Source organism: Cetorhinus maximus, chromosome 1 (assembly GCF_964194155.1).
Source record: "Cetorhinus maximus chromosome 1, sCetMax3.hap1.1, whole genome shotgun sequence".
Lineage (NCBI taxonomy): Eukaryota > Metazoa > Chordata > Chondrichthyes > Lamniformes > Cetorhinidae > Cetorhinus > Cetorhinus maximus.
In genome coordinates this window covers 19473541-19499843 of record NC_135879.1, presented here as the reverse complement: position 1 = coordinate 19499843, position 26303 = coordinate 19473541, and the positions used below count along the sequence as shown (strand labels likewise).

General features: G+C 41.8%; 1 protein-coding gene across 4 annotated transcripts in view; it reads left to right on the top strand.

Moving 5' to 3' along the window:
• LOC144678643 (serine/threonine-protein phosphatase 2A 55 kDa regulatory subunit B gamma isoform) overlaps window positions 1–22359 on the top strand; it is a 334751-nt gene extending 312392 nt beyond the window's left edge. For all 4 annotated transcript variants that reach the window (XM_078538387.1, XM_078538413.1, XM_078538405.1 and 1 more), the window contains one exon: window positions 20658–22359. In XM_078538387.1, the coding sequence (XP_078394513.1) occupies window positions 20658–20949 (292 nt within the window). In that variant the 3' untranslated portion in view covers window positions 20950–22359. The remainder of the gene's footprint in view (window positions 1–20657) is intronic.
• The last annotated feature ends 3944 nt before the right edge of the window (window positions 22360–26303 follow it).

Here is a 26303-nt window from a genome sequence, read left to right as displayed (position 1 = left end):
CTTCAAGTTGCTAAACAATTACTTCAGTTACAGCCATTGCTAAATTTTCATTAGTGAGACCATTACAGCACAGTAGGAAACCACTAAACCCACAATACACAGATGTGCATAACGTTCAAAAATATAAAATGCAGAACCCGTTTTCAAATAACTTCTTTGCAATGTGACAAGCTCGTTAAAATAAAAGCAATTTTTTTTCATAAGCTCTGTGACATGCCATAAACATATGCTCTATTTTGGCATATAATAGTCTCCTTTTTTATGGAAATTCTTTCTCCCCTTTTCTGCTTTAAATTAAGAGAATGTAGTGAACCCTTCCCCAACCCATAGAGCAGACTGGCAAACTGCTGACTGGCCTCGGTCAATATCATTCAGCCCATACCATGGTCTCTGCAACCCATGTGATGATCACTGCTTGCTGCTTTGAACTGTGCTTATTGCTTTTGACGTAAGACAATGCTCCTAATATTCACAACTTAAAATCTTGTGCCAAGATGTGTCGCTGATAAAGATGGCTTTATTCGTCCCCAGGGACTGAAGCAATCAAATATGATTGTGTTAAGCTCAATGACACGTTTGGATGTTCACCTACATCGAAATATTACAAATTCCATGAATGGATAGCTTGCAATGATATATTTATTACCTGAGGGGGAATAGCGAAGGCATCCCAACAACTTGAAATTATTTTGAAACCCTGTTGTGTGAAGGTCTAGTACAGTATTCCTTTTTGTATTGATTTCTGCTACATCAAGTGGCTGCAGTGCTCCTGCAGGCAACCTCCAGTTTTAAAGCTTTTGAGTAAGTTTGCAGTCTTTACAACTAATACATGTATTTTGATGGGACCCAGGGGTTCTTTGGGTATTGAAGTACAAATTTTCAGATATTTTTTCAAAGGAGTAAACAACATTTCTTTACTTCAGAAACAGCCTGTTCTTTTGATAGACTTGATTATTTTAGTTTTGCATCGAAGAATTCTTTTTTTTGTTTGTTTTATAGTTTGTATGTGTGCTTTTAAAAAAGTGTCCTCACTGCATCCTGTCTTTACCTAAAATGTTCAATGAAACAACAGCCATTTCTCCAGCATTGACAGCAACAACCTGTATTTATATAGTTAAAAGCAAAATACTGCGGATGCTGGAAATGTAAAACAAACACAGAAAATGCTGGGAAAACTCAGCAGGTCTGACAGCATTCTGTGGAGAGAAAAAAGCAAAGTTAATGTTTTGAGTCCGTATGACTCAGGAGAAGGGTCATACGGACTTGAAACGTTAACTTTGTTTTTCTCTCTCCACAGGTGCTGTTAGATCTGCTGAGTTTTTCCAGCATTTTCTGTATTTATACAGTGCCTTAAGATATCCCAAAGTACTTCACAGAGGCACTGAAAAATATGACACCGAGCTAAGTAAGGAGATATTAGGTCACCTGATCAAAAGCTTGGTCAAGGAGGTGGGATTTTAGGGATAACTTAAAGGAGGAAAGCAGAGAGGTTTAAGGAGGAATTTCAGAGCATAGGGCCCAGACAGCTGAAGGTATGATGACCAATGGCATAACAGTTAAAATTGGGATACTCGAGGCCAGGATTAGAGGAGCACAGATATCTTGGAGAGTCGTGAAGCTGGGGAAGATTAGAGGTGAGCAGAGGAGAGGCTAAGGCGGGATTTGTTTAAGTTTAATAGTTGGAAAATCTAGGCATTTTAAGTGGGACCCAGTGTAGATTAGTAAGCATAGGGGTGATGGTTGAACCAGATTTGGTGCGGGTTAGGACATGGGCAGTGGAGTTTAGGTGATCTCAAGTTTATGGAGGGTAGAATGTGGGATGCTGACCAGGAGTGTATTACAATAGTCAAATCAGGAGGACACACCGGCTTGGATGAGGGTTTCAGCAGCCATGAAACTGAGACAGGGGCAGAGTCAGGCAATGTTACAGAGGTGGGAATAGGCAGCCTTAGTGATGACACTTAAATGTGACTGAAAGCTCATCTCAGGGTCAAGTATAACATTGAGGTCGCAGTTAGTCTGGTTCAGTCTCAGGCAGTGTGACTTCCTTCAACCAGGCTTCCTCCTGCCCACAGTATCGAAACGGTTCTCATCAAAGTCACAAATGACATCCTATGTGACTAGGACAAAGACAAACCATCCCGACCTTTGCAACTTTGACTTTGTTGATCATCCTCCAATGCCTCTCCTCCTTCATCCAGTTGGGTGGGACTGCACTCACTTGGTTCCATTCTTATCGATCTAATTGTAGCCAGAGAATCACCTGTAATGTTTCTCTTTCCACTCTTGCACCATTAGATGGGTCTGTCCTGAGTTCCCTCCTGTTTTTCATCTGCGTACTACCCCTGAGCTACATCACTTAAAAACACAACATCCAAGTTCCACATGCACACTGACGACATCCAGCTCTATCTCTCCACCACCTCTCTCGACCCTTCCACTGTCTCTAAATTCTCAGACTGCTTGTCTGTCTGACATCCAGTACTGGATAAGCAAAAGTTTCCTCCAATTAAATACTGGGAAAACCAAAGCCATTCTTCATGTCTTCAGTCCCCACCCCAGACTCTATTCTCTAGCCACCAACTCCAACCCGCTCCCTGGAAACTGTCGGAGGCTGAACCAGGCTGTTCACAACCTTGGTGTCATATTTGACCCTAAGATGAGTTTTCAACCACAATTCCATTCCATTACCGAGACCACTATTTCCACCTCCATAATATCACCCAACTCCCACCCTCCTCTTGCTCATTTGCTGCTGAAACCCTTGTCCTTGCCTTTGCTGCTTTTAGATTTGACTAATTCAATGGACTTCTGGCCGGCCTCCCATCTTCCACCCTCCATGAACTTAACTTTATCCAAAGCTCAGCTACCTGGATCCTATATCATATCAAGTCCTGTTCATCCATCGCCCCTGTGTTCATTGACCTACGTTGTCTGCCACATGAACAATGCCTACATTTTAAATTACTTACCCTTGTTTTCAAATCCCTCATCTCTGCCTATCTCTGTAACCAATTCCAGCCTGGCAAGAAATTTGCACTGATCCAATTCTGGCCACTTCCATATCCCTGCTTTTAATGGCTCCACCATTGGCTGTTCTGCTTTCAACTGTCTAGGCCTTAAGCTCTAGATTTCTTCCTAAATCTCTCTGCATCACTCTAACACTACCACCCCTGAAAACCCATGACTTCGATTTAAGATTTTGGTTGTCTGCTCTCATAGCTCCTTTTGAGGGTTGGTGTCAGATTTGCTTTGATGCCACTACTGTGAAGTGTCTTGGGGTGTTTTACTATGTAAGGTGCTATATGTGGTTGATTTACTGGTACCTGTCAAAAAAAATTGTGACGCTGCTGCTGTAAATAATGCTCATCAAGTACGAGGGTGCATCTTACTAGCATCTGACTGTAAATCAAAATAGGTTACTGTAAACTCCTACAAAAGAAAACCAAATGTGTTGTTTTGAAGTTGCGACTTTACGATATGGAGCTGAATGAACAAAACAAACTTATTTTCCTCACAGAAAAGGATTTTGAGAGCAGCATGGTACAGAGATTTTAAGGTGTTGAGACTCAGAGTGTAGATGCAAACAAGCAAGTTATTTAACAAATATAGAACAAAAGAACTTGATTACAAAGCTTGTGATCAGAAGGGACTTGTCTGCTAAGAACAAAGGGAAAGGAGTATACCATTCTACAATTCCAAGCCTGCTCCACCATTCAATTAGATCATGGCTGACCTGTACCTCAAATCCATTTATCTTCCTTTGCTCCATTTCCCTTAATACCTTCACCTAACAAACATTTGGATCTGGTTTTTTTCCGACCGACCTACTCTTAAAAGTATTTTCAGGCACAAAATTCCACATTTCCACTATGCTTCGTGTGAAGACGTGCTTCCTGACAACGCCTCTGAGTAACTAAGGTCTAATATTATGATGATTTCCCCTACAAATCAATGCAACTTAAAACTGTTGGTTATAACTGGAGTCTCTTCCACTTGCTGACGGCACTGAAGGTCTGTGATCAGCGTGGGAAAGGGTACGGGGAGCGTTTGATCGCAGGGAGGGGTCGGTTATCAGGGTGCTGGGGGAAGGAAGAACACCTGCTCCTCATGGAAAAGCACTTACCTCTTCCGTGCAAGTCCTCAACACCTTTTAGTTCCTGAGGCGAGGTGAATTTGGGTTTGAGAATTTTATTATTTTACCATCCCACTCAATCCAAACAAGCCTGTTTGGGAGGTTAAAATGACCCCTTCTGTGCAATACTGAGGGAATGCTGCACTGTCTGCAGTGTTGTCATTCTGATGAAGTGTTAAACCTACCTGACACCACAGGCGGATTTAAAAGATCCCATGGCTCTATTCCGGGAAGAGCAGGAGAGGTCTCTCGGGTATCCTTGCCAATATTTATCCCTCGACCAACACCACTAAAACAGATTGCCTGGCCGTTATCACGCTGCTGTTTGTGGGAGCTTGCTGGGTATAAATTGACTGCTCCATTTCCATTAAAATGGTGACTACACTTCAAAAGTATTTAATTGGCTGTAAAGCATTTTGGGGCATCATAACATTGTGAAAGGTGATTACATATATGCAAGTTTGTTCCTTTTGAAAAATAGTGACAAGGGTAGAGACCTTATGGCAGAACATCAGGGCAGTGGAGTAGTCGAGAGATGATGACAAAGCGCAGCTGAGTGTTATTGGCTTACGTGAGGAAGCTGACTCAATGGGCTGAATTATATGAGGCTCCAGACTCCCCACCCCTGCATTGGGTAAAATGTTGGTGGGTGAAGCCCACCTAGTGGAACACTGGCTGCCCCACAGTCATTATTGGCTGTTAATAGGCTGGGGGAGGGCCTACTACCCATCAGGAACAGGAAGACTACCTCGGAGAGGGGCCAGCAGCTCTCCAGCATTTCAGGACAGCAGTGTGCGGCGTTGGATCAGGATTTAGGTTAACGTTTGGGAGTCCTGTCAGGTTCCAAGCTGGCAGGCCTGGGTGAGAGGTGTGGAGGACTTGGTTTGAGAGGCAATGGGGGAAGGGCAACCTGGGAGGGATAAAACCTTGATGGAGGGGGGCACTCCGCTGGGCTGTGCAGGCCCATTTAAGGATGGACACCCCTGCCCACCAGCAGCTTGCACAAGAAGACCTTGTGGGCTGGGTACTTGGCATGGGCCTCTCCTGCTGACCCGTTGGCAGTGGGATGAAGTCCTTAAGTGGGCAATGTATGTACACATGAACATACAAGTTAGGAGCAGGAGCAGCTGATCTGATTGTAACCTCAATTCCACATTCCCACTTACCCTGATAACCTTTCACCCCCTTGCTTATCAAGAATCCATCTATCTACCTCTACATTAAAAATATTCAAAGACTTTGCTTTCACTACCTTTTGAGGAAGAGTTCCAATTACTCACTACCCTCTGAGAGAAAAAAAAATTCTCCTCATCTGTCTTAAATGGGCGGCCCCTTATTTTTAAAGTGACCAATGTGGACATTGATTGCTCACTTGAGGGCCTCAATTGGTTGACTGGCAGGCTGCCTGATGCCACTCCCACCACTGGTATAATTGCGGTAGGGGTAAGGGTGTGTGGGTCAGCAGAGGGCAGCTCATCCACTGGATTTAACGAGCCCATCCACACCTTCAAACCCGCCAGTGGGGAAGTGTAAAATTGAGCTCCAAGTTGCCATGGAGCAGCATGAAGATGAATTTGAGAGACCACTTAGAACACCAGAAGTGATGGGATGCGAAGAAAAGCAATTCCTAGAGAGAGCGTGGCTGTAACCTGATGGGCAAAAGTAGAATCAACCAAGGAAAGTCTCGCTGAGCTGGGCTACAAAAGAGATGTTGGAGGAGAATAGTGTGGCTGATCATGTCAAAGGCTGCAGAAGGACTGAAAGGAGATCTTGCACCACATGGAGCCACACAGTATGTCATCTGTCACTTTGGTTAGGATTGGTTAGGGGAGTTTGAAACGGGTGCAGAAAGTGGCAGGGACTTCAGTTTGAAAAGGGTGCAGAGAGTGGCGGGGACTTCAGTTTGGGTACCTTGCTGGGAGTCAGAGCGGAGCAGACCTGCGGGAGACAGTCGGGAGCTGAGGAACGTGCTGGTTCACTGTTTCAGCTGCTGTGAGGCTGCAGTCCTAGAAAAAGAAAAAAGCAACTGTGGTGTCACAGGAAGCTAGTAAGTTGATTGGCCAGTAAGTGCTCAGTCTAAGGGACAGTGTCTCCCTTAGAAACCAGCTTAGGACAGGCAAGTTAAGGTAGATCTATAAATAAAAAGAACTAAAACTTTAAAATATTAAACCAAAATTTGAAAACTTTAAAATTGAAATCAAACAATAAAGATTTTAAAAAAGCAATAAAAATAAAGTAATTTAAACAAACATCTAAAACACAGCTTGTAGTTAAGCATATAACCGTTAGTTGTCAGTGGTACTAGCATTCAATAAACACAGTAAATTGTAGCATACGTAGAAAGAAAGTAATTAAAGTAAATTAACTAAATAACCTAAGTTAGAATGGCGGGAAAGGTGTTATGTTGCAGCTGTGAGATGTGGGAGCTTTTGATTGCCAAGGCAATCCATGCCAAACACGTCTGCAGGAAGTGTAAGCAGCTTGAGGAATTCCGGATCAGGATTATGGATCTGGAAGCCAGAATGCAGACACTGCACCACATGAGGGAGGGGGAAAAATACCTGGATACTTTGTTCCAGAAAACAGTCACACCTCTTAGAAGAGGGTCACCTGTTTTGGTCAGCAGCGAGGGACAGGAGGATGTGACTGTCAGTGAGGCAGGTAATGGGACCGAGCAGACAGTAGGGGAGGAGTCTCAGACTTTGCAATTGTCAAACAGGTTTGGGGTGCTTATAATCTGTGTGGATGAAAGCGAAGTCTGCAAGGTGAATGAGCTGGCTGACCATGGCACTGTGGTACAGGAAGTCTTTCAAGGGCGGGGGAGCAAAAAGGAATGTAGTGGTAAAAGGGGATAGCATAGTGAGGGGGATTGACACTGTTCTCTGCAGCAAAGGGCGAGAGTCCATACGGCTATGTTGCCTGCCTCAGGCCAGGGTTCGGGACATCTGCTCAGGGCTGGAGAGGAACTTGCAGTGGGAGGGGGAGGACCCAGTTGTTGTGGTCCATGTAGGTACCAATGACATAGGTAGAACTAGGAAAGAGGTTCTGCAAAGTCAGTATGAGGAGCTAGGTACCAAATTAAGAAGCAGAACCTCAAAGGTAATCTCTAGATTATTACCTGAGCCATGTGCAAATTGGCATAGGGCAAATAAGATTAGAGAGATGAATGTGTGGCTCAAAGACTGGTGTGGGAGAAGTGGGTTCTGGTTTGTGGGGCACTGGTATCAGTACTGGGGAAAGTGGGGGCTGTGCCGTTGGGACAGTTTACACCTGAACCATGCTGGGATGAGTGTCCTCTCAAATCGCATAACTAGGGAAGTAGAGGGGGCTTTAAATTAACCAAGAGGGGTGAGGGATCAAGCTTGGGTAGAGGTAGAAATTCAAGGTGTAGAGTCAAGGCATGAGTGCAAAATAGTAATATGAGAAATGAGGGTCAGAGAATGGCATGAAGGGACAGAGGGAAAAACCTAAGAATACATCAACAGTTAAGGTTAGATGTTACAAAGGTAACAAAAAGACAAAACTGAAGACTCTCATTCTGAATGCATGTAGCATTCATAACAAAGTAAATGAATTGATGGCCCACATTGAGGTAAATAAATATGATCTGATAGTAATTATGGAGACGTGGCTGCAGGACGACAAAGACTGGGTCCTTAACATTGAAGGGTACGTGATATTCAAGAAGAATAGGAAGCTAGGTAAAGGGTGGAGGGGTAGCACTGTTAATTAAAGAGGGCATTGGTGCAATAGTTAGAGATGACCTTGGTTCAGGAGATCAGGATGTAGAATCGGTTTGGTTGGAGATGAGGAAAAGTAGGGGGGAAAAGTCATTAGTGGGAGTAGTCTACAGGCCCCCTAACAGTAACCACGCTGTAGGACAAAGCATTCAAGAGAAAATATTGTGTGCTTGTCATAAAGGGACGGCAACAATCATGGGTGATTTTAATCTACACACAAACTGGAAAAATGAGATTGGCAGTAGTAGCCTGGATGAGGAGTTCTTAGAATGCTTTCATGATAGTTTCTTAGAGCAACATGTTCTGGAACCAACTAGAGAGCAGGTTATATTAGATTTGGTATTGTGTAATGTGACAGGATTAATTAATGACCTCAGAGTAAAGGTACCCCTAGGTAACAGTGGCCACAATATGACTGATTGATTGCATTTTACATTCAGCTTGAAAGGGAGAAGAGTGGGTCTAAGACTAGTATCTTAAACTTGAATAAGGACAACTATGTGGGGATGGAAGCTGAGCTAGCTGAAGTGAACTGGGAAACTAGGTTAGAGGACAGAACAATGGAGAAGCAGTGGCAGACATTTAAGAGGATATTTCAGAGTATTCAGAATAAATACATTCCTACTGTAAAGAAAAATTCTAAAGGAAGGACCCACCACCCATGATTAACTAGAGATGTTGAGGAAAACATCGAACTTAAGGAAAAAGCATACAACTCTGCAAAGATGAGTGGCAGGACAGATGATTGGACAGAATATAAAAACGGCAAAGAATGACTAAAAGGTAATCAGGAGAAAGAAATTAGAGTATGAGAGGAAGCTAGATAGAAATGTAAAAATGGATAGCAAGAGGTATTTAAAAAGAAAAAGAATAATTAAAGCGAGCGTCGGTCCTCTCGAGAGTGACAGTGTGGAGTTAATGGTAGATGAAAAGGAAATGGTGGAAGAAATGAACAAATATTTTGCCTCTGTGTTCACTATAGAGGATACAAAAACATTCCAGTAATAGCTGCAAACCAGGAGGTGAACGGAAGAAAGAAACTTGGTGAAATTTAAATCACTAGGGAAATGGTTCTGCAAATGAAAAACCAGAAGATTGGAAAGATGTTTGTAAATATGATGACACTTTCCTTGAGTGTGGGTTCACAAGTGTGGACGATACAGTAGGGAAGGTTGCTATCCTACTGTTTTGTTTTATTTTGGTGCTGCCCCCCACCGCCACTCAAAAACTGAAGGCCACCCATCCTCCCCGCCCCAAAAACTCAACAACAACACTAGGATTACACCAAGTCTGAGGCATTAAATTGGGTCTGCGCACTATGGGGCTTCGGAACTGGTCCCAGGACAGAGTCTCCTCCCTACGGCCACCATTACGATCTGAGACGTCACAACCTCAAAATTTCATCCCATGATCACCAGTGGGGGTCATGAGGATACAGAGAGCTATTAGAGAGTTCATTTCCATTGTTTGTCTCTTTCTCCTCCTTGTCCAGTTTTAGGGATAATAATAGTGTGATGATGAAAATGAGCCACTTCACATACAGAAAAAAAATAAGTCATTTAAAAAATATAACTTTGTCTGGGTGTGGTCATGATTATAATTCCCCACGCAAACGTGTTTTCATTCTTCTTTTGGAATAATTCCAGAGCTCAGTGGTGACTTGCTAAGTCCCTTTGGTTTCAGGTGTAGCATTGTACGTTGATTTTGAATGTTGTAGTTCTTTTCAGATAGTGGGTAAAATCTTTTACTGTAGTAGGGATAACTTTGGAGCTAAATCAAAGAGGTAAATTGTAGTAATTCCCTGGTTGGTTCAAAGCTTCGATGTTAGGAATTTTCGTTAGGAACTTGAGAGAATCTGAACCATGCCAAATCAGGTCATACTGCTTTGCTGTAAAATCAGGCTATGAATGCCTTTGCACCTTTAGCTTCAGTCTGAAGCGTTTTCAGTGGCACCAGTGTTATATTAAATGGGCGGATGGGGCCCACAGCTGGGGGGGCACAGGGCCGTAAAATGCAGCGAACTGTTCAAAAGTCCATCGACTTGGGCGGGGCTGGAAAATCCTACTGGCGGGAGGGGCCATAAAATTCCACCCAATAGTGTCAATGCAGCCTGAACATGGAATCAGGGCCCAGCCTAACACTACAGCAAAGTGGGGTGGGATTCGATAGAGGAGGGTGTCTCAGGCTGTTTTCCTGAGGAGCCAGGCCTTAATACCGGCTTTACACCGTACTAGTTCAGTGTTGGTGCGAGGTCAAACCTGCGTTGCACTCTGAGTTGAAACTAAAAAAGAGGAAACAAGGCATAAGCTGTTATTCAGTGATTTTACATTGAAAGTTACTCAGTTTTGATTGGCTGCTACCTGACTAACAAAAATGACTAAAAAGATAGTTTTAAATCCTGTAAGCATCTGTCTTAAGCTGATTTAGGTTCTCAAACTCCCAGACTAAACCACCTATAGCGATAGAAAATATTTCTAAATGGCTGTTACACAAATAAGAGCGCTCAAATGTTTACACAGTAAAATTTATATTAATTTGATTCCCAATGGTCTTGAGTGTCCAAAAGATTGAGAATTGTAACTGATGCCATGGTACTGCAAATCCTGCTGTTTTTATTAGTAAGAAAAAAGCTTAAACTTTCCAGCAGCTTTTTTATTAACAAGAAAAAGCTTAAAACTTACGAGTAAGTAATTTTAGAAAACATACAGATACTGCCTAGTTTGACTGCAGGTTGATTGGATCCAATCTGACTCGGCGCGATCTGACTAGGAACGATCGGCTTTCCTGTGGGGTCTCCTTGATGGTCTCACTCCCTGATGGTGCCATGCCAATAAAGGGTCTTGACCTCCTTTTTCTCCTTCTGCTACATACTAACCGTCCCTGTGTCAATCCTTTTTCACCCCTTTGATTGGTTCTGGGGTACGTGATCAGTCCTTGATGGGTCCTGGGGTGCGTGATCAGTCCTTGATGGGTCCTGGGGTGTGTGATCAGTCCTTGATGGGTCCTGGGGTGCGTGATCAGTCCTTGATGGGTCCTGGGGTGTGTGATCAGTCCTTGATGGGTCCTGGGGTGCGTGATCAGTCCTTGGGTGTGTGATCAGTCCTTGATGGGTCCTGGGGTGCGTGATCAGTCCTTGATGGGTTCTGGGGTGCGTGATCAGTCCTTGATTGGTCCACATCAAATTGAACTTTAGTCCAAAATATCAAACGTATTTTCTGGAATGTTTAATCACAGGATGTCTGATGAACTCTGAGAGTTTCACCTTTCGTTTCTCTTAAAAGTTCAACCATCTCAAAAGTGGGCCGAGAGTGCCCAAGTTATGATTTAAAAAGGTCATTTGAGAAAGCACATCAGTAGAAATCAGTTTTTTTCATAACCCACAATACTTGACATGTTCCAAGCTTATTTCCATTGTACCTTTGCACTAATTTCAAGCAAAACTTTAGCATGTTCTTATGGTCTATAATGACATTTTGTCAACTTTAATTCCATTACACGTTTAGCATTAGTAAACTGCAAAAGGTTTTTAAGTGCAGGTGCTGTAGCAGAATGCAAGTTATTCAACAGGGATGAATTGTTGGCCCAGAAACGGCAGAAGCCTGGAATCAGGTTGCTAGATGTATAGAGCAACAGGGAGAGAGAGAGCCAAAAGAGGAAGAAAGATATAATATACACAAATACGCACATGTATACACACACACACACACACACACACACACGTATATGTATGTATAATATTTAAATGAGATTGTGAAATCAATGGTATAGAAATATTAGAACTGGAGATGGGTGCATTAATTGCTGCTGACAGAACTGTGCAGCAAAGGATTTGTATTAAATAAGTCCATAGCAATTGTGTTTAGAATTTGATTGATGTACTAGAGCTGTAATCAACTGACTGAATACAGATCTTAAGAAGTGATTTATATTGGGGACACAGGGTATACATTTGTCATCTGGGCATAGAGAGCAGTAACTGTAATGTTAATCTTGTGCTGCTGCAGTGACAGAACATGAAACCCATCACCGCAGCATATTTATCACCAAATTAGAATTGAGGAACATTAAACATAGAAAGCAATTATAGGAAAGAAAAGTTTACTGAACCAATGTATTACAACCAACTGGCAGTCAGAAAGCTACAAGAGCAGGCACTCGGTCGAATAGTTTAATAATTAATATTGGCCTTTTGTGAAATGTGTGGAAGTTGTTAAATATTATATGGATAATTTAGCTACTGTATTATCTTATTGTAGACTAGGCCGTCTTTCCAGATTAATGCTTATTTTGTTATATGATTATACATTTCAGTATTTTCCTCCTTCTCTCCCAATCCATAATTCATTGGGAAGAAGTGATCTGCTCCCAAGTTCTTGCAGATCTTCTTTATTACTATCTTATCACATACTTGTTATGTTATTAGTGAGCAAGAATGATCTGAGCTCATTCTAGCTGTTTTTCAACTGGCTCTTATTTATCATGGACTTTGGAAGGCTAGCATCAATGAGTTAACTCTGTGTTTATATCACAAAGTGCATCTCTCTTATCCAAGTACAGAATTATAGGTCTTGGTATTAAATTCTTCAATCCAGGCCCCCCCATTCCCCCACCCAAAAAGGACAGAAGTAGATCCAGGGGTTTGGGGGGGTGTGGGTTAAACACTTAAAAATGCTGAGCCTGACTCTAACCCGACTGACTGTACACCGTTTTTACGGCAGCGAGTCATCTTGGTGAGACAGGACACTTCACGAAAACATTTAAATCAGGCTCCCATAGCACAGTTAGGAGAATAGTTTCAATGTAACTTCAGCTGGGTGGGTTTCCCAGCGCTCAGGAAACCCGGCAACGAAATGAAGGCGGGAGCTGCCGGCTCCAGAAGCGGAGAGCCTTTTTATGGCATTTCTTGTGGACCAGGGACAAAAAAGAAAAAAAAAAGAACTTGCATTTATATAGCACTTTTCACAACCACCAGATGTCCCAAAGCACTTTTAAAGTGTAGTTATTGTTGTAATGTAGGAAACACAGCAGCCAATTTGTGCACAGCAAGCTCCCACAAACAGCAATGTGATAATGACCACGTAATTTTTTTTTTTGTGTTGTTGATTCAGGGATAAATATTGTCCAGGACTCCGGGGATAATCTTCTGCTCTTCTTTGAAATCGTGCCATGGGACAGACAGGATCTAAGTTTCAGGTCTCATTCAAAAGATGGCACCTCCGACAGTGCAGTCTTTCCTCAGTATTGCACTGGAATGTTAGCCTTGATTTTTCTGTTCAAGTCCTGGAGTGGGACTTGAACTCTCAACCTTTTGGCTCCGAGGCTACCAAATGAGCCAAAGCTGACAGAGGGGCAGGAATGCTCACCCCGGCCCCTCAAGGAAACCTTTGATCTCCTGATCACAGCCTGTCTTTAGATTTGTTGCAATTTGCAGCCTCCGCCCAAGCCTCGATCTACAGCCTATGCCCCAATTGCCATGGTCCAACCCCAAAGGCTGTGGCCTCCTGCTGCTGAATTACCCACCTGGCCAGCCTGTCAGTTTGACTGGCTACAAGACGCAAAACAGAAGAACAAAATTATAAATGAGGTCCTGCCCTTAAATGAAGCAGGGCTTCATCATCCCAGGCTTTGCTGGGTCCCCCCCAAACCCTAATATCCTCCCAACCACCCGCCCCCTCCATAAATATCTCTCTAAACTGCTCCCCGGGTAAGGGAACTGGACTTGGTAATTTACAGATATGTGTCTCCTGAAATCATGACTGAAGGAGCGGCAGCACAAAAGCAAATTATATGTAACCCCTCTTCTCCCTCTAGAGAAGCATTTAATGCCTCTTCAAAACAACATCGATTAAGACTAGTATTTTGCTCATTTAAAGAATTGCAATGGGGAATTTATATCCTTGGGAACCTAACGGACTTCAGCAGTCCTGACTTCACAGTGGTGATGAGGTGGCACTGCAAATTCTGTGATTGCCAAAGCTACCTCACGGTGGTGGTGTTTCCCAGTTTCTCTGTGGTCAGCAGTTCTTCAACCACATCTTGGGAGTCAGTTCAGCTGATTTGGACTTCATTTATCTTGATCTAGCCTCCGCTACTGTCAGCTTGCGCCACTGTATGGGAGCAGCTTATACAGCTCTACCTTGCACCTACAGTGAGGGGCAAGAGGAGCAGCACCACCAGAACCAAGAACAGCAGTAGAACCAGCACCAACTACCTTCTCCTCAGCCATCTGCCACTGCACAGGGCAGTGGGGGTGGACGCCAAGATCCACCCTCAAAGAGGGGGAGACTCCAAAAAGGGGTCTACAGGCAGAGGATCAGCTAACCCAACATGTCTGAGCACCAGTGCCTCAGGAGGCTGAGACTTCCATGGCAGCTCACTGCTGACATCTGCAGCTTCATGGAACAAGACCTCCTTCCCAGTGGTCTAGGTGGGCATGCATTGTCAGTGGCAGTCACAGATGCTATCACTGGAGGCACCCTCACCATCAGTTCTCCGCCTGTCCCTGCAGTTCAACATTCTCTTCTGAAAGGAGAGAAAGCAGGTAGCTGCGAGTATGGGAAATAGATTGTGTGGATAGGATAGAAGGACAACGTTTGTGGAGGATGACTGTGCAGCATGGGTGTAAGATGGCACCAAGATGAGGATGAGATGTTGTCTGTTCAGATGGGGATGTGAGGTGCCTGGAGAGAGAGGAACAAGTGAAGCTGTAAGGCGGTTGGTCTGAGAAGTGTGCAGGAGAATGCTGGGAAAGCCAGTGTGGGGCTTGGCACCTGAAAATGCTCTGACACTCACTCACCTTTCCTGCCTCCTGAGCTCCTTAGGCCTCCTGGAGAACTGTATCCAGGTTCAAGAGACTACACTCTTGCTTCCTGGTACGCTTCCATCTATGTCTTTTTCGTTTGGGTGGCTGGCTTCTTCCCCACTTCCTGAGGATACAGCAGATCCTTTCTGGCCCTCGCCACCTCCTGCATGACATCCAGGGAAACGTCAGAGAACTGGAGGGACTGCCTTCCCCACATCTTCCTTCCATTTACTTACCTCCACGAGCCTTCACAATCAAAGTTTCCTGCAGCCATTCTGACCCCTGTTGGAGTCCCTTTAAATCGAGATCCTTCATTTACAGGTCATCATCACATTGCACTCTGGTTGGGAAACCCGCAAGTGGGATGTTAATGCCATGGCTGAGTTAAAGAGCCAGGGCAAAGATCATGCACAGAACAAATGGGTTCCTGACCCGCCCTTGCGTCCCGATGACACTGCGCGTCATTCCGATCTTTTGTTTGGCGGGCATGCACCGGTGTCGGCTGTGTGCCTGCCAAACTGTCAAAGGCCTGCTAAGGCCATTAACACAGCAATTGAACTAATTGACAGGGCTGCCCGTTCAACCTTAAGGTTGGCGGGGTGCAGCCTAAGAACCCAGGCAGCCTTCGCATTTTTCATGAAACCTCATCCATGGGTGGGATGAGGTTTCATGAAGGGCTTATTAAGTTAATAAACATTTATTAAACATTTGATAAACATGCTCTAGTTCATGTGACGCTAAATGATTTATTATTTTTTTTATTTTGAAGTTTCAAAGCCAACTTAATCTCCCTGAGGCAGCAGCTCTGTGCCTTAGGGAGATTTCTGCATTCTTGCGAAAGAGCGCAGGCCCCAACTCTTCCTCCTCGCCCCGCCCGCACAGGTAGCGCTGAGTGCTTCTGAGTGCACATCACGCTTGGCGGTCCTTAATTGGCCCACCCATGTAAAATGGCAGCGTGCAGCCGATTGCGGGCGGCGATCGCTGGCACTGATCGGCCCTGCGTCCGCTCCCGACTGGCCCACCCGACGGGGAGAAAATTCTCCCCTCTGTTTTTTTTATCTCCATTAAGTTCTAATACAGGTGTAAACATGTTTGTGAAGTGCTGATTAGGCTAAAAATGATTTTAGTTTTTTGTTGCTAAGCGACAGTATCTTTCCATTTTGTGTGAAATATGTGCTCATTATTTGGCTTCAGGGTCAGAATGTGATTTCATGTACTGGTATTTTACCTATAATTCTCTAGAGCAATAGGTGATTTTGTGGAATCATTTTACTGGCCCCTTTCTATTATCTCTGAAATTTCTACCAGCAGTGATACATAACCCAGTTTTCAGAAATTTTGTATCTTTCACATGGCTACAGTTCAGCAGGATTCCATCTCACATTTTCACACACAACTAAACTGTGCAATGAAACATTGTACTAGTGTTCCCTGGTGAAGGGGAAAAATGCAGAAATCTGATTGTTCAGCTAATGTTATATAGACACAAAGTGCTTTTAAAGAGGGTGGGAGGAGATTGACCCTAGCATGGGAAATGTGCAGTCACTTTTGATAATCTGGTCACAGACCATAGCATCTTTTACATCATAACTGAATAATGAAATCTTGAAAGAGAGGTATCATAGTCAGTGAACTTTACTTTTATTATCATTGTCCAATCTATTTAATTTTCAACTGCTGTGGTTGCAGAGCTGACTGGCATTATGAAGGAAAAGTGATTTACATATATATGTATAAATATTTTTTAAACAGGACGGAATCTGCTTAAGATTTCTTGTGTTCATGATAGGATAAAACCTAATGTTTGAAAGTTTGTAGTTCTATGAGAAGTAAAATTCCTTTGAAGGCCCTACTATTTACTAGGGTTGGGCGTAAACCAGTCAAAGCAATAGTAATTCAGAGACATCTCCAGAAGAGGGCAGGGATGCTCTGAATTAGTTTAGTTGCTAAATGTTGTTTTGAACAGCAGTTTATTTTCCCATGCAAGGTAGTGTGTTATTTCTATTCAAACTTATTGGATGTTAAAATTATTAGTTATTGGTAACACTGGAGCTTCATTAGATTGTCTTATCATGCAAGATAGTTTCCATTTATTTTCCTAAATGCTCTATATTTGTTTAGACCTGGGATGGGAATATTTATGGTAATTATTGTAGTTATAATAAATATCAAGATTGAGAGAAGTAGCAGGTACTAATGCTGATCTGAAAGATGCAAAGTGATAGAGAAATACACAAATGCACCCCATACCAGATGGGGAAGATGAATAAATAAAGCAAGCATGGAGATATACAAAAGCTGGTAATTACAACGGAAAACTCTGGAAGGAAAAGGTATCTACTTGAAGATCAACTATGTGGTTATGTTCTTGTGGGTAAATTGCAGATATTTGTTGTAGTTTACAATCTTAAGTCGAGGTGAAAGTAGTTATTGAGGGAATGAAGTTAGTTCTTTGTTAGTAGGTTCACCGTTATTGGTGAAATGTAGTTCATAAATTGGTGTTTAACTTTTTTTTCTTGAGGACTATGTGTAACTTGTGTGTTCTTCATGTACTACTTCAGCTTTTTCTACTGTATCCTTGGGCAAAAAGTCAAAGTTAGTTGCAATGGATCCTGCAGTCAGTGATGATCACAGCTCAGGATCACTCACTTTAAGAATTGCCGCTGTGGTTAGGCATAGTCCCACCAAGTGCACCACCTCGCTTATCCAGGACAGTTGCCTGTATTGGGCAAATGGTTGTAACCATTTGCCATTACCACAGGCATCACTTGAAAAGGAGCAACTTAATCCACAATAGTGTGCTGATTATTTTGAGTAGTGAAAGTGCAATTTCCTCAATGTCGATAATTCCCTATTCCCATCAGAAATCTCAGGCTGGTCGATAACAAACCTCGAGTAAATATTTGAACAGGGTCACTAAGTTGTGAAAGTCTGCGCCTTGATCCAACCTCCAAACCTAGCCATTGATGTGTGCAATTCCCTTTATGTTGCAGCACTGTCTTGAGAGAGAAATGGGTTTTACACTGTCCTTGCAAATTGTGATAGTTAATTAGCATTCAAATGGTTCTCCACTTTCAGAATTAATGTGCAATTTTTAACTGCTGTTACAGATTTCATGTGGTGTTTGGCATTGTTGACCAACTCCGGGATGTAAGAATACAGATAATTTTTACATTATTTTAATACAGGAAGGCTGAATTGGTTTAAACTGTGAACTGAATTGAACAGTTTTTTTTTGTAATCCTAGCAGGGTGCAGGGGACTAGGTTTAAGGAGGTGCTTTGATTGTCAGTGAAGGTGAGAGTAAAGATTTCTGTTGCAATAGTGATTGGAAGAGAGAAGGCATTCGGTGTACATAACAGGAGGTAACAACTGATAAACTGAACAACAGATATGTCAACAGGATATATGATGACAAATGTCGCACCCATTTGTTCCTGTATGAAACATATAAGAATGTATCTCAGAAGAAACTTTAGCACTGTTCAAGGAGGGTTACGTGAAATTGACTGGATTGGCACATTCACAGTTCCCGTAACGTTTCTAGTCATTAGGTCTGTGTACTGCTTTGCATATAGCCTTAAGCTGAATATTTTGAAACGATGGATAGAATTTGATGCCTCCCATGGCAAGTTTGGTAGCAGGAGGGCTTTTAATCAAGCGGGAAGGGGGCAGTTGGGGACCCTGATTGGCTGGCAGCTTTCAGCAGGCAGGACTTTCTCGCCCTTGGGTCCTTAATCTCAGAGAGGCCTGCTGCTAGCCTGTCAAGAGCCTGAGGGGCACTTTATGTGGTGGGCCTTCCCTAAAAGAGGCGATGGGGTACTCCCATGGGCTGGATCTCTGGCAGGCAAGACCCCTGTCGCCTCCATTAAGTCCAGCCCAATAGATGTAGTTAATTGTCAGACATACTTTTCAAATCTTATTGAAAAGAAGAAGAAGAATAATTCTCCCACCACAGGATCTTTGCCGTTACGTTGCATCAGCCATCGTGTCTCACAGGCCAGTCGCATTTGTGCAAGCGATAAGAGACAGGAAAAGGACTAGAGGGTCACCCTGCACTTGTAGAACTGGGATGTAGCATGAATTTCTTGCATCAGAATGTTGTGATTTCAGATGCTTTTTTAAAATGAAACTAAGTGTTTTAATGAGCAGTATCATACATTAATTTTCATCTATATCATCAGCGGCAACATTAATTTCATCATCATATATACAAAGTTGAAAAGACATAACTCAGAAATATTTTATACATTTATACATCATGCCCAATGGCTCAAGCTTGTGTTACGAGTTGCTCAGTTGTTCAGGTCAGGAAGGCCTCGGGCAACTCAATTTTCGGCTTGTGCTAAGATGATGGATCTTAGCTGAGGTAGCAGAAGGGGGACTACAGTGAATCTCTGCAAACCTTGATTTAAAGAGGGGGAAGAAAGCCAAGATTGACCTTCTTGATTAGTATCCAGTGACTGCTTTTGGAATTGAATGTGCGCCCATGTCTGTCGAGGTCAGGATAAGACTGGCTGTGATTTTCCTCCAACCTCATCTAATTCTAAGCTATATAAATTTGGAGTTTGTATCTGACTGCAGATTGTAGTGGTATAAGATCCACTGGAGAACATATTGAGTGGTGTTTTGGGCTGCCCCATGGTTTGGCTTGTTGGCCTTTGCTTGTATAGTCCTCTGCCTCTTACTCTTGAGTGATTTGGAGATAGTCAGTATTTAGTTTTTCTTGAAACTATTTATTTAGAACTATTTACATCCAAGACCTCATGTTAAGTACGTTGTTCTCTGGACACAGACTGTTCTGTGTCTTGCTCTCTTGGAGTCTCTTGCCCATCTGACCCCTGATATCATGCTTACATCATCATGGACATCATTGTCTAATTAACATAACCATTAATTCTTTACAGCATGAAACTGGGTTTATAAAGTGCATGGGGTCTCTTGGACCTCTGGGAGACTTTAAAAAAAAGTTGTTGAGGTTACTTTAAATCTTTAGTGTAGATGCTACCAACCAACTCTCTTTTTTTAAAAAAAAATACATTTTAACCTCAAGGAGGGATCTCTGCACTCTACAGGCACTCTCCAAGGTAATGGGGGCAGACAGGAAAGCGGAGTTGAGGCCACAATCAGAACAGCCATTATTCTATCGAATGGCACAGCAAACTCGATGGGCCAAATGGCTTATTCCTGCACCTAATAGTGTATAACAGTTTGAGCTAGGCTGTATAAATACTAAATGCCTACCTTGAATCCTTACTGCAGCTGTCGCATGAGACCAGTTGCTACAGCATAGGTGTAGCATCTGATCCATGAAGCTTGATTAGTCTGGCCTTGCCTCTCAGACTGGAACAAACGTTGCTATGCCCTAGTGTTCAGAACTAAAAGCAGAACCAATATCCATTGGTGACATGGAACACACACCAAAGTTTGAGGTAAACTGTTGGGGATATTCAACTCATGAAGGTGTACAAGAATTATGTGCAGGAATAAGCTGTTTGGCCCATTGAGTTTGCTGTGCCATTCGATAGAATAATGGCTGTTCTGATTGTGGCCTCAACTCCACTCTCCTGTTTGCTCCCCATTACCTTGAACACCCTTGGTGATCAACAAGCTACCTAACTCAGCTGTGGATATATTCAATGACCCAGTTTCCACTGCTCACTGGGAAGAGAAGTCCACAGACAAACGACCCTCAGAGAGTAAAAGTTGAGGTGTTTTTCACTCTTCTGGGGTATATAGTGGTGTCTGTGAAATAGATGCTTGCGCAATAGAAATATACACATTGAAAGAAAAGACAAATAGGTGTTGGTTTTGAAAATCCAACTGCTTTAAATTCAACTTGCCATTGGCTTCGTATTTTGAAAACATGAACATTTATGGATGTAATTCAGCCTGACTTGTGGAAACGTGACACATGACCACAATGATTAATTAATATATATTTCCCTTGACTAAAGCTTCAATTGTCAATTTCTTCACAGTGTTATTATGACTGGGGCCTACAATAACTTCTTCAGGATGTTTGACCGCAACACAAAACGGGATGTCACACTGGAAGCCTCCAGGGAGAACAGTAAACCACGGGCTGTGCTTAAACCACGCAAAGTCTGCACAGGAGGCAAGAGGAGAAAGGATGAAATTAGTGTTGACAGTTTAGACTTTAACAAGAAGATCCTGCACATGGCCTGGCACCCAACAGAGAACATAATAGCTGTGGCAGCGACAAACAATCTCTACATATTTCAGGATAAAGTGAACTCTGAGATGCACTAGGTTTATAAATACCTTGGTGTAATTATAAACCGGCCTTTTTTCTGACCTTTCTGCCAATGATCTTCACAAGGTTGTATTCATCTTAGTGGAATTGTGGAAGTGTGGTTTCTCATTAGTGTGTATCACTTGTCAGTAAGATTTGTTTTTTTTGTCAGTCACCAGGGGTGAGCTCAGCACTGCAGAGTGGAAACACAGAAGAGCACTACATGGCTACCATCTACACAGTTACACCTCTTCTCCAGTCAATCAAATTTTTATGTTTCAGGCATCATAGAAATTTTACTGGTTGTTTGAAACTTTTCACCGAAGATCTCTGAATTTGTACACGAGGACACGAATAGAACAGTTACTTGAGATCTGGCTACCTACTCACTCCTGATTTGTTTACCATCTTTAAGGTGGATTCAGTTGGCCTTGCACCAGTAAATAGCTTCACCAGGCACCTGAAAGGTAAAAAGCTGCTGTCTTTGTTTGCTGTGTCAGCCTGCCCAAATGTAATTTCTAATGTACTGCTAATCGAATCTCTGCAATGCTTTTTTTTTCCAAAATGGATTACCCTGTTATTAGACAACTCAAGTGGGTTCAGCTAATCTTTTATTGCCAGTGGCTTGGCCTGGGATAAAAAAAAAATCTATCTTTTCTTTTCTGATTGTTAAGAATTTGTTGGGAGCAAGACGAGTTGGAATGTTTTCGTTCCATGCCCATAAAGAAGAGCCAAAAAAAAAATACTTAAAACTGTCTAATTTGGTGCAACTGACAGTAACTTGGCAGTTTGACATTAAGTACAGTTTAAAAACTGGCACAGTGCAGAGTAGAGCACTCTTTTGAAGTTAGGACGGAATTGGATTTTCAGAATGACATTGTGGAAGCTTTTCATTGAATCGGACAAATTTTGCACCTCGCCTGAAACCTTTTGACACGGTCACTGGCTGCAAAGTGGGGAAAATGGTTCATAGCCCAGCACTGCCACTGTAAAGGAAACAAACAGAAAGGTTATGCAACTGGTTTTTTTTTTTCAAAGAATATCTTCCAATTTGTTTTTTTTTAAAAAAAAGGCCCCTTCTCAGTAATTCTCCAGAACAGATAAAATGGGATGGCCTACCCAGTTTCATTATCAGCGTGCCAAATAGAGCCATAGAACAAAAAAAAATTGCACAAATCAAGGAAAAGGTGGATTCTTTTATAACCGTTTATGGAGATGCATTGTTTATGGCCTATTGCAAAATTTGAGATAGACTTTAAAAATTTAGCTGGAATGTAGAGCATAATGTTTACAGGCTGTACATTATTAAGTGGAACATTGCTAATAAAATCACTGATTTTTTTTTTGTAACGAGTTTGAAGACAACAGGAAGATAATGTTACACAGGTTTGATTTTTCTGCTACTTGAAATAAAACATCAGAAGACACACTGCCTTTGGAGAACCTGTCATGTATGTTGACAATTCCTGCTTTTTGTGTTTTTGAAGGTTAATGGTTTCTTGGAAATATTAAATATGGGGGCTAAAAAAGGTTTGCTGGAACACTCTTTACAGTCTGAATACTATTTAATTCTTGCACTCATCATTTCTGGACTTATGAATGTCCTGAGATCTTTTGTATTTTCTCACTTTTTGCTGAATTTTCCAGTAACCCAAAGTTACGTGTCTATAAGAACAGCAGAGCCACAACTATGACTTTGTCCAAAACTAATCGGTCATTGGACTTAGAGAGATTCTACCCAGATTTATACATAAAGATTGTTCATCTGGAAAATGAGTTTTGATTCATAAAGCACAATACAGTTTTAGTAAGTTAATCTGTGTTGGGAATCGCAATGAATGTCTGAATATTCAGTGCATCTTAGAGTTACTCTTCCCTAGGCTGCCAAATTCACTGGGCAACTTCAACCCTATTTCACTTACTGGGGGAAAAACATATATTAAAAAAAAAGAAAAGCATAAAATTAAGGCATATGTATTGAGTATTAAAATGCAAACTGCAGGAGATTCCTATATGTAAGAATTTCAACTGTCACTATTTTTAATGACTTGCTTTGAAGTTTGCTGGGAAAAGGGGCGTCTGTGGGACCTGTTGCTTATCCATACCTGACCAATGCTTTTTACTTCTGATGTAAAGTTGGTAAAACTGTTTGTAAAAGACAGAAAGGTTCACAGGTTTGTTAATATCAGGTTTTCAAATAAAATCTAATATCAGCCTATGCATTGTTTCATATTGCCTAAAGGTGTACTTTGGGCTGACATTCTTTTAGCGCCTATTCTTCATTCATAAAGAGTATCTAGGATTATGTTGGCCTGAAGTCCAAAAAGTACAGTGGCAACATTATTTTGAAACTTATTAGCAATCCAGAAAATCAGACCTTTTATTACTGATGACAATTTGCACAAACTATTACAGCATGAAGGTAAAAACAAAATACTGCGGATGCTGGAAATCTGAAACAAAAACAGAAAATGCTGGAAAAACTCAGCAGGCCTGACAGCATCTGTGGAAAGATAAACAAGAGTTAACCTTTCGAGTCCTTATGACTTCTTCAGCGCTCTGAAGAAGAGTCATAAGGACTTGAAACGTTAACTTTTTTTTCTCTCCACAGGTGCTGTTATACCTACTGAGCTTTTCCAGCATTTTCTGTTTTTATTATAGCATGAAATTGTACTGTCTTGTATCCATACTTCCATCCAACTTTTTCCCAGTGCTGTTGAAATAGTTTCTACTTGTAAACAATAATATCTCAAATTCAGAGAAGCTGTAAACTGTCCCATGTGCCTTGCTTCAGCTGTGTTGATGTGTATGATGAATGTCGTCTGCTCCCTTATCATTCTGTACCATTTCTTCTTTATGAATGTCAGACCCAAGCAATGAAATTTATATTTAAAATACATGTTGTATTTATGATTCCAATATAAGGAAATATTGACAAATCAGAATTAGTCATTTTAAAAAATAAATAAATAAATTTGTGTAAACCGTAAAATTAAAATGTCATAGTTCAGTCTGGGGTGGTTCCTGAGGATTAGACCATAGCTCTTGTGCTCCCTGTAGTGTAAGTTGGGAAACTGGGAGTATTCTGTTGGATCGCAGATCTTGGTGTAATTGTATAGCTTGTTACCAGCAAAAGATTTTCCCTGTCAACAAATAATCCAGTTTGATAAAAGCAAACATATTTTAGCAATGAAGATGGGATCAAGCGTCTTCATGAAGTTCATGGAGAATTTCAGGGAGCTGATAAAATAATTAGGATTTTGTATAGCACAGAAAACCATTCTTAGGCATTTCACAGCAGAAAGTGACCCTGAAGGAGATTATAATGAGGTGGTGGAACAGCGAGGTTTAGGAAGGGAATGACAGAGTTTGGGAACTAGATGGTTGAAGGCACAGCCACCAGTGGTGAGGCGAAAGAAGTGAAGTTGCAGAACTAGTCAACGCAAGCTGGAGAAGGCTGTAGAGATGGGGAAGGGCAAGGTCACAAAGGCATTTAAGCGTAATTTTAACAGAGGTGTTGGGGAACTCTGAGCCACTGCAGGTCAGCAAACACGGGGCTAATGGGTGTGTGGGACTGTGATGTGGTATAAGATATGTGCAGCAGAGTTCTGAATAGGTTGAAGTTAATGGAGGCTGGAGCATGGGAGGCCAGCCAGGAAAGCATTGGAACAACATAGCCAAGGGATGACAAAAGCATAGTTGAACATTTTGGGAACAAATGGGCTGAGGCAAGTTCAGTTCAAGGATTATAACTATGATTATGAGTAACTTCTGTAGGTTATGAAGGCTTTGTTTAGCAAAATGTCTGAGTCATCTGGAGTGAGTCAATGTCCAGTGTATCCTGTTTATATCTATCTGAACTGTAATGTTACTGTAATATGGACCTGGAATGCCTCAAACCCTCATTCAAGTTATTCAAGGTTTAGACTTAATTTTATTCAGGTAGAAGAAATGGTTGAGTATACTATACTTAATACAAATGCAAAAGCAAAGCTCCTTTTGCATAAAGAACACATATTGCCACATATATTGAACAAGCGCTTTGATGCTGGAAATGATGCAGATTATGATGAGGCTAGGAAAGCCGTAAGTGATTATTTCCAACCCAAGCAAAATGTAGTGTTAGAATTGATATTTATAAGGGTGCACAGTGCAAGAATGAATATGCAGGTGCTTATTGCACACAGATAAGTCCGCTTGCAAGTCAACTCCAATTGTATTTGTTAAAATTAGTAGAAATTAGCTCTGTACTGTTAATTGCCCTGCAAAGGACAGAAAATCTGTACATATGACAAATTAAATTATTTCTCTTAGTCAGTCATCCAACCATAGACCTGTATTAAAACATGCATGAAACATAAGTAGTCTAAGTACATATTCACAGAGATTCAGCCAGTCAAGCCACCACAGTGAGCAGCAAGTTTCTAAAATAAAACTGATTGTAGTTCTGGAGATAACAATGCATATTTATTCACTGCATGAGAACAGTGTACATTAATTTAGGAATCAGCAATGAGCCAATGACATATTTTCAAGGTGTGCCAATCCAAGTCATTTTTGTTTTCATATGTTCAAAGAATATTATTAACGAATCTAATGTTTCTACTTCTAAATTTTGCATGAAGATCAACCACACACACTTCCAGTAAATACAAATACATCTTCCCAATGGATGATAAAATTTATGTTCATAAGAGTCTCAACAAAAAAATCTCAGCAGATGTGTTTGTCGTGTTGAGAAAGTCTGATTGTCTGGTCATGAGTCTATATTTGGTGGTAGATAACATCAATACATCAACCTTGGAGGTTATTTATCTGATGGTCTATCACAATATAGGTAACTTTCAAATTAAGGGGTCACCTACTTAGGACAGTATTGAGGAAAATCTTTTTTCGCTGAGGGTTGAGAGACTTTGGAATTCTCTTCCTCAAAAGTGATTAAGGCAGAGCTCTTGAATATCTTTAAGGCAGAGGTAGATATTCTTGATAAGCAAGTGGGTGAAAGGTTATCGGGGGTGGGCAGGAATATGAGGTTAAAATCAGATCAGCCATGATCTTATTGAATGTCCTTTAGGGAAGGAAATCTGTCATTGTTACTTGGTTTGGCCTACTGACTTCAGACAATGTGGTTGACTCTTAAGTGCTTTCTGAAATGGCCTAGCAAGTTACTCGGTTGTCTCAAACTGCTACAAAGCCTAAAAAAAAAGAAACCGGACGGACCACCTGGCATCAACCTAGGCACCGGAAACTACAATGGCAATCGCAGCCCTGTCGACCCTGCAAAGTCCTCCTTACTAACATCTGGGGGCTAATGCCTAAATTGGGAAAGCTGTCTCACAGACTTGTCAAGCAACAGCCTGATATAGTCACC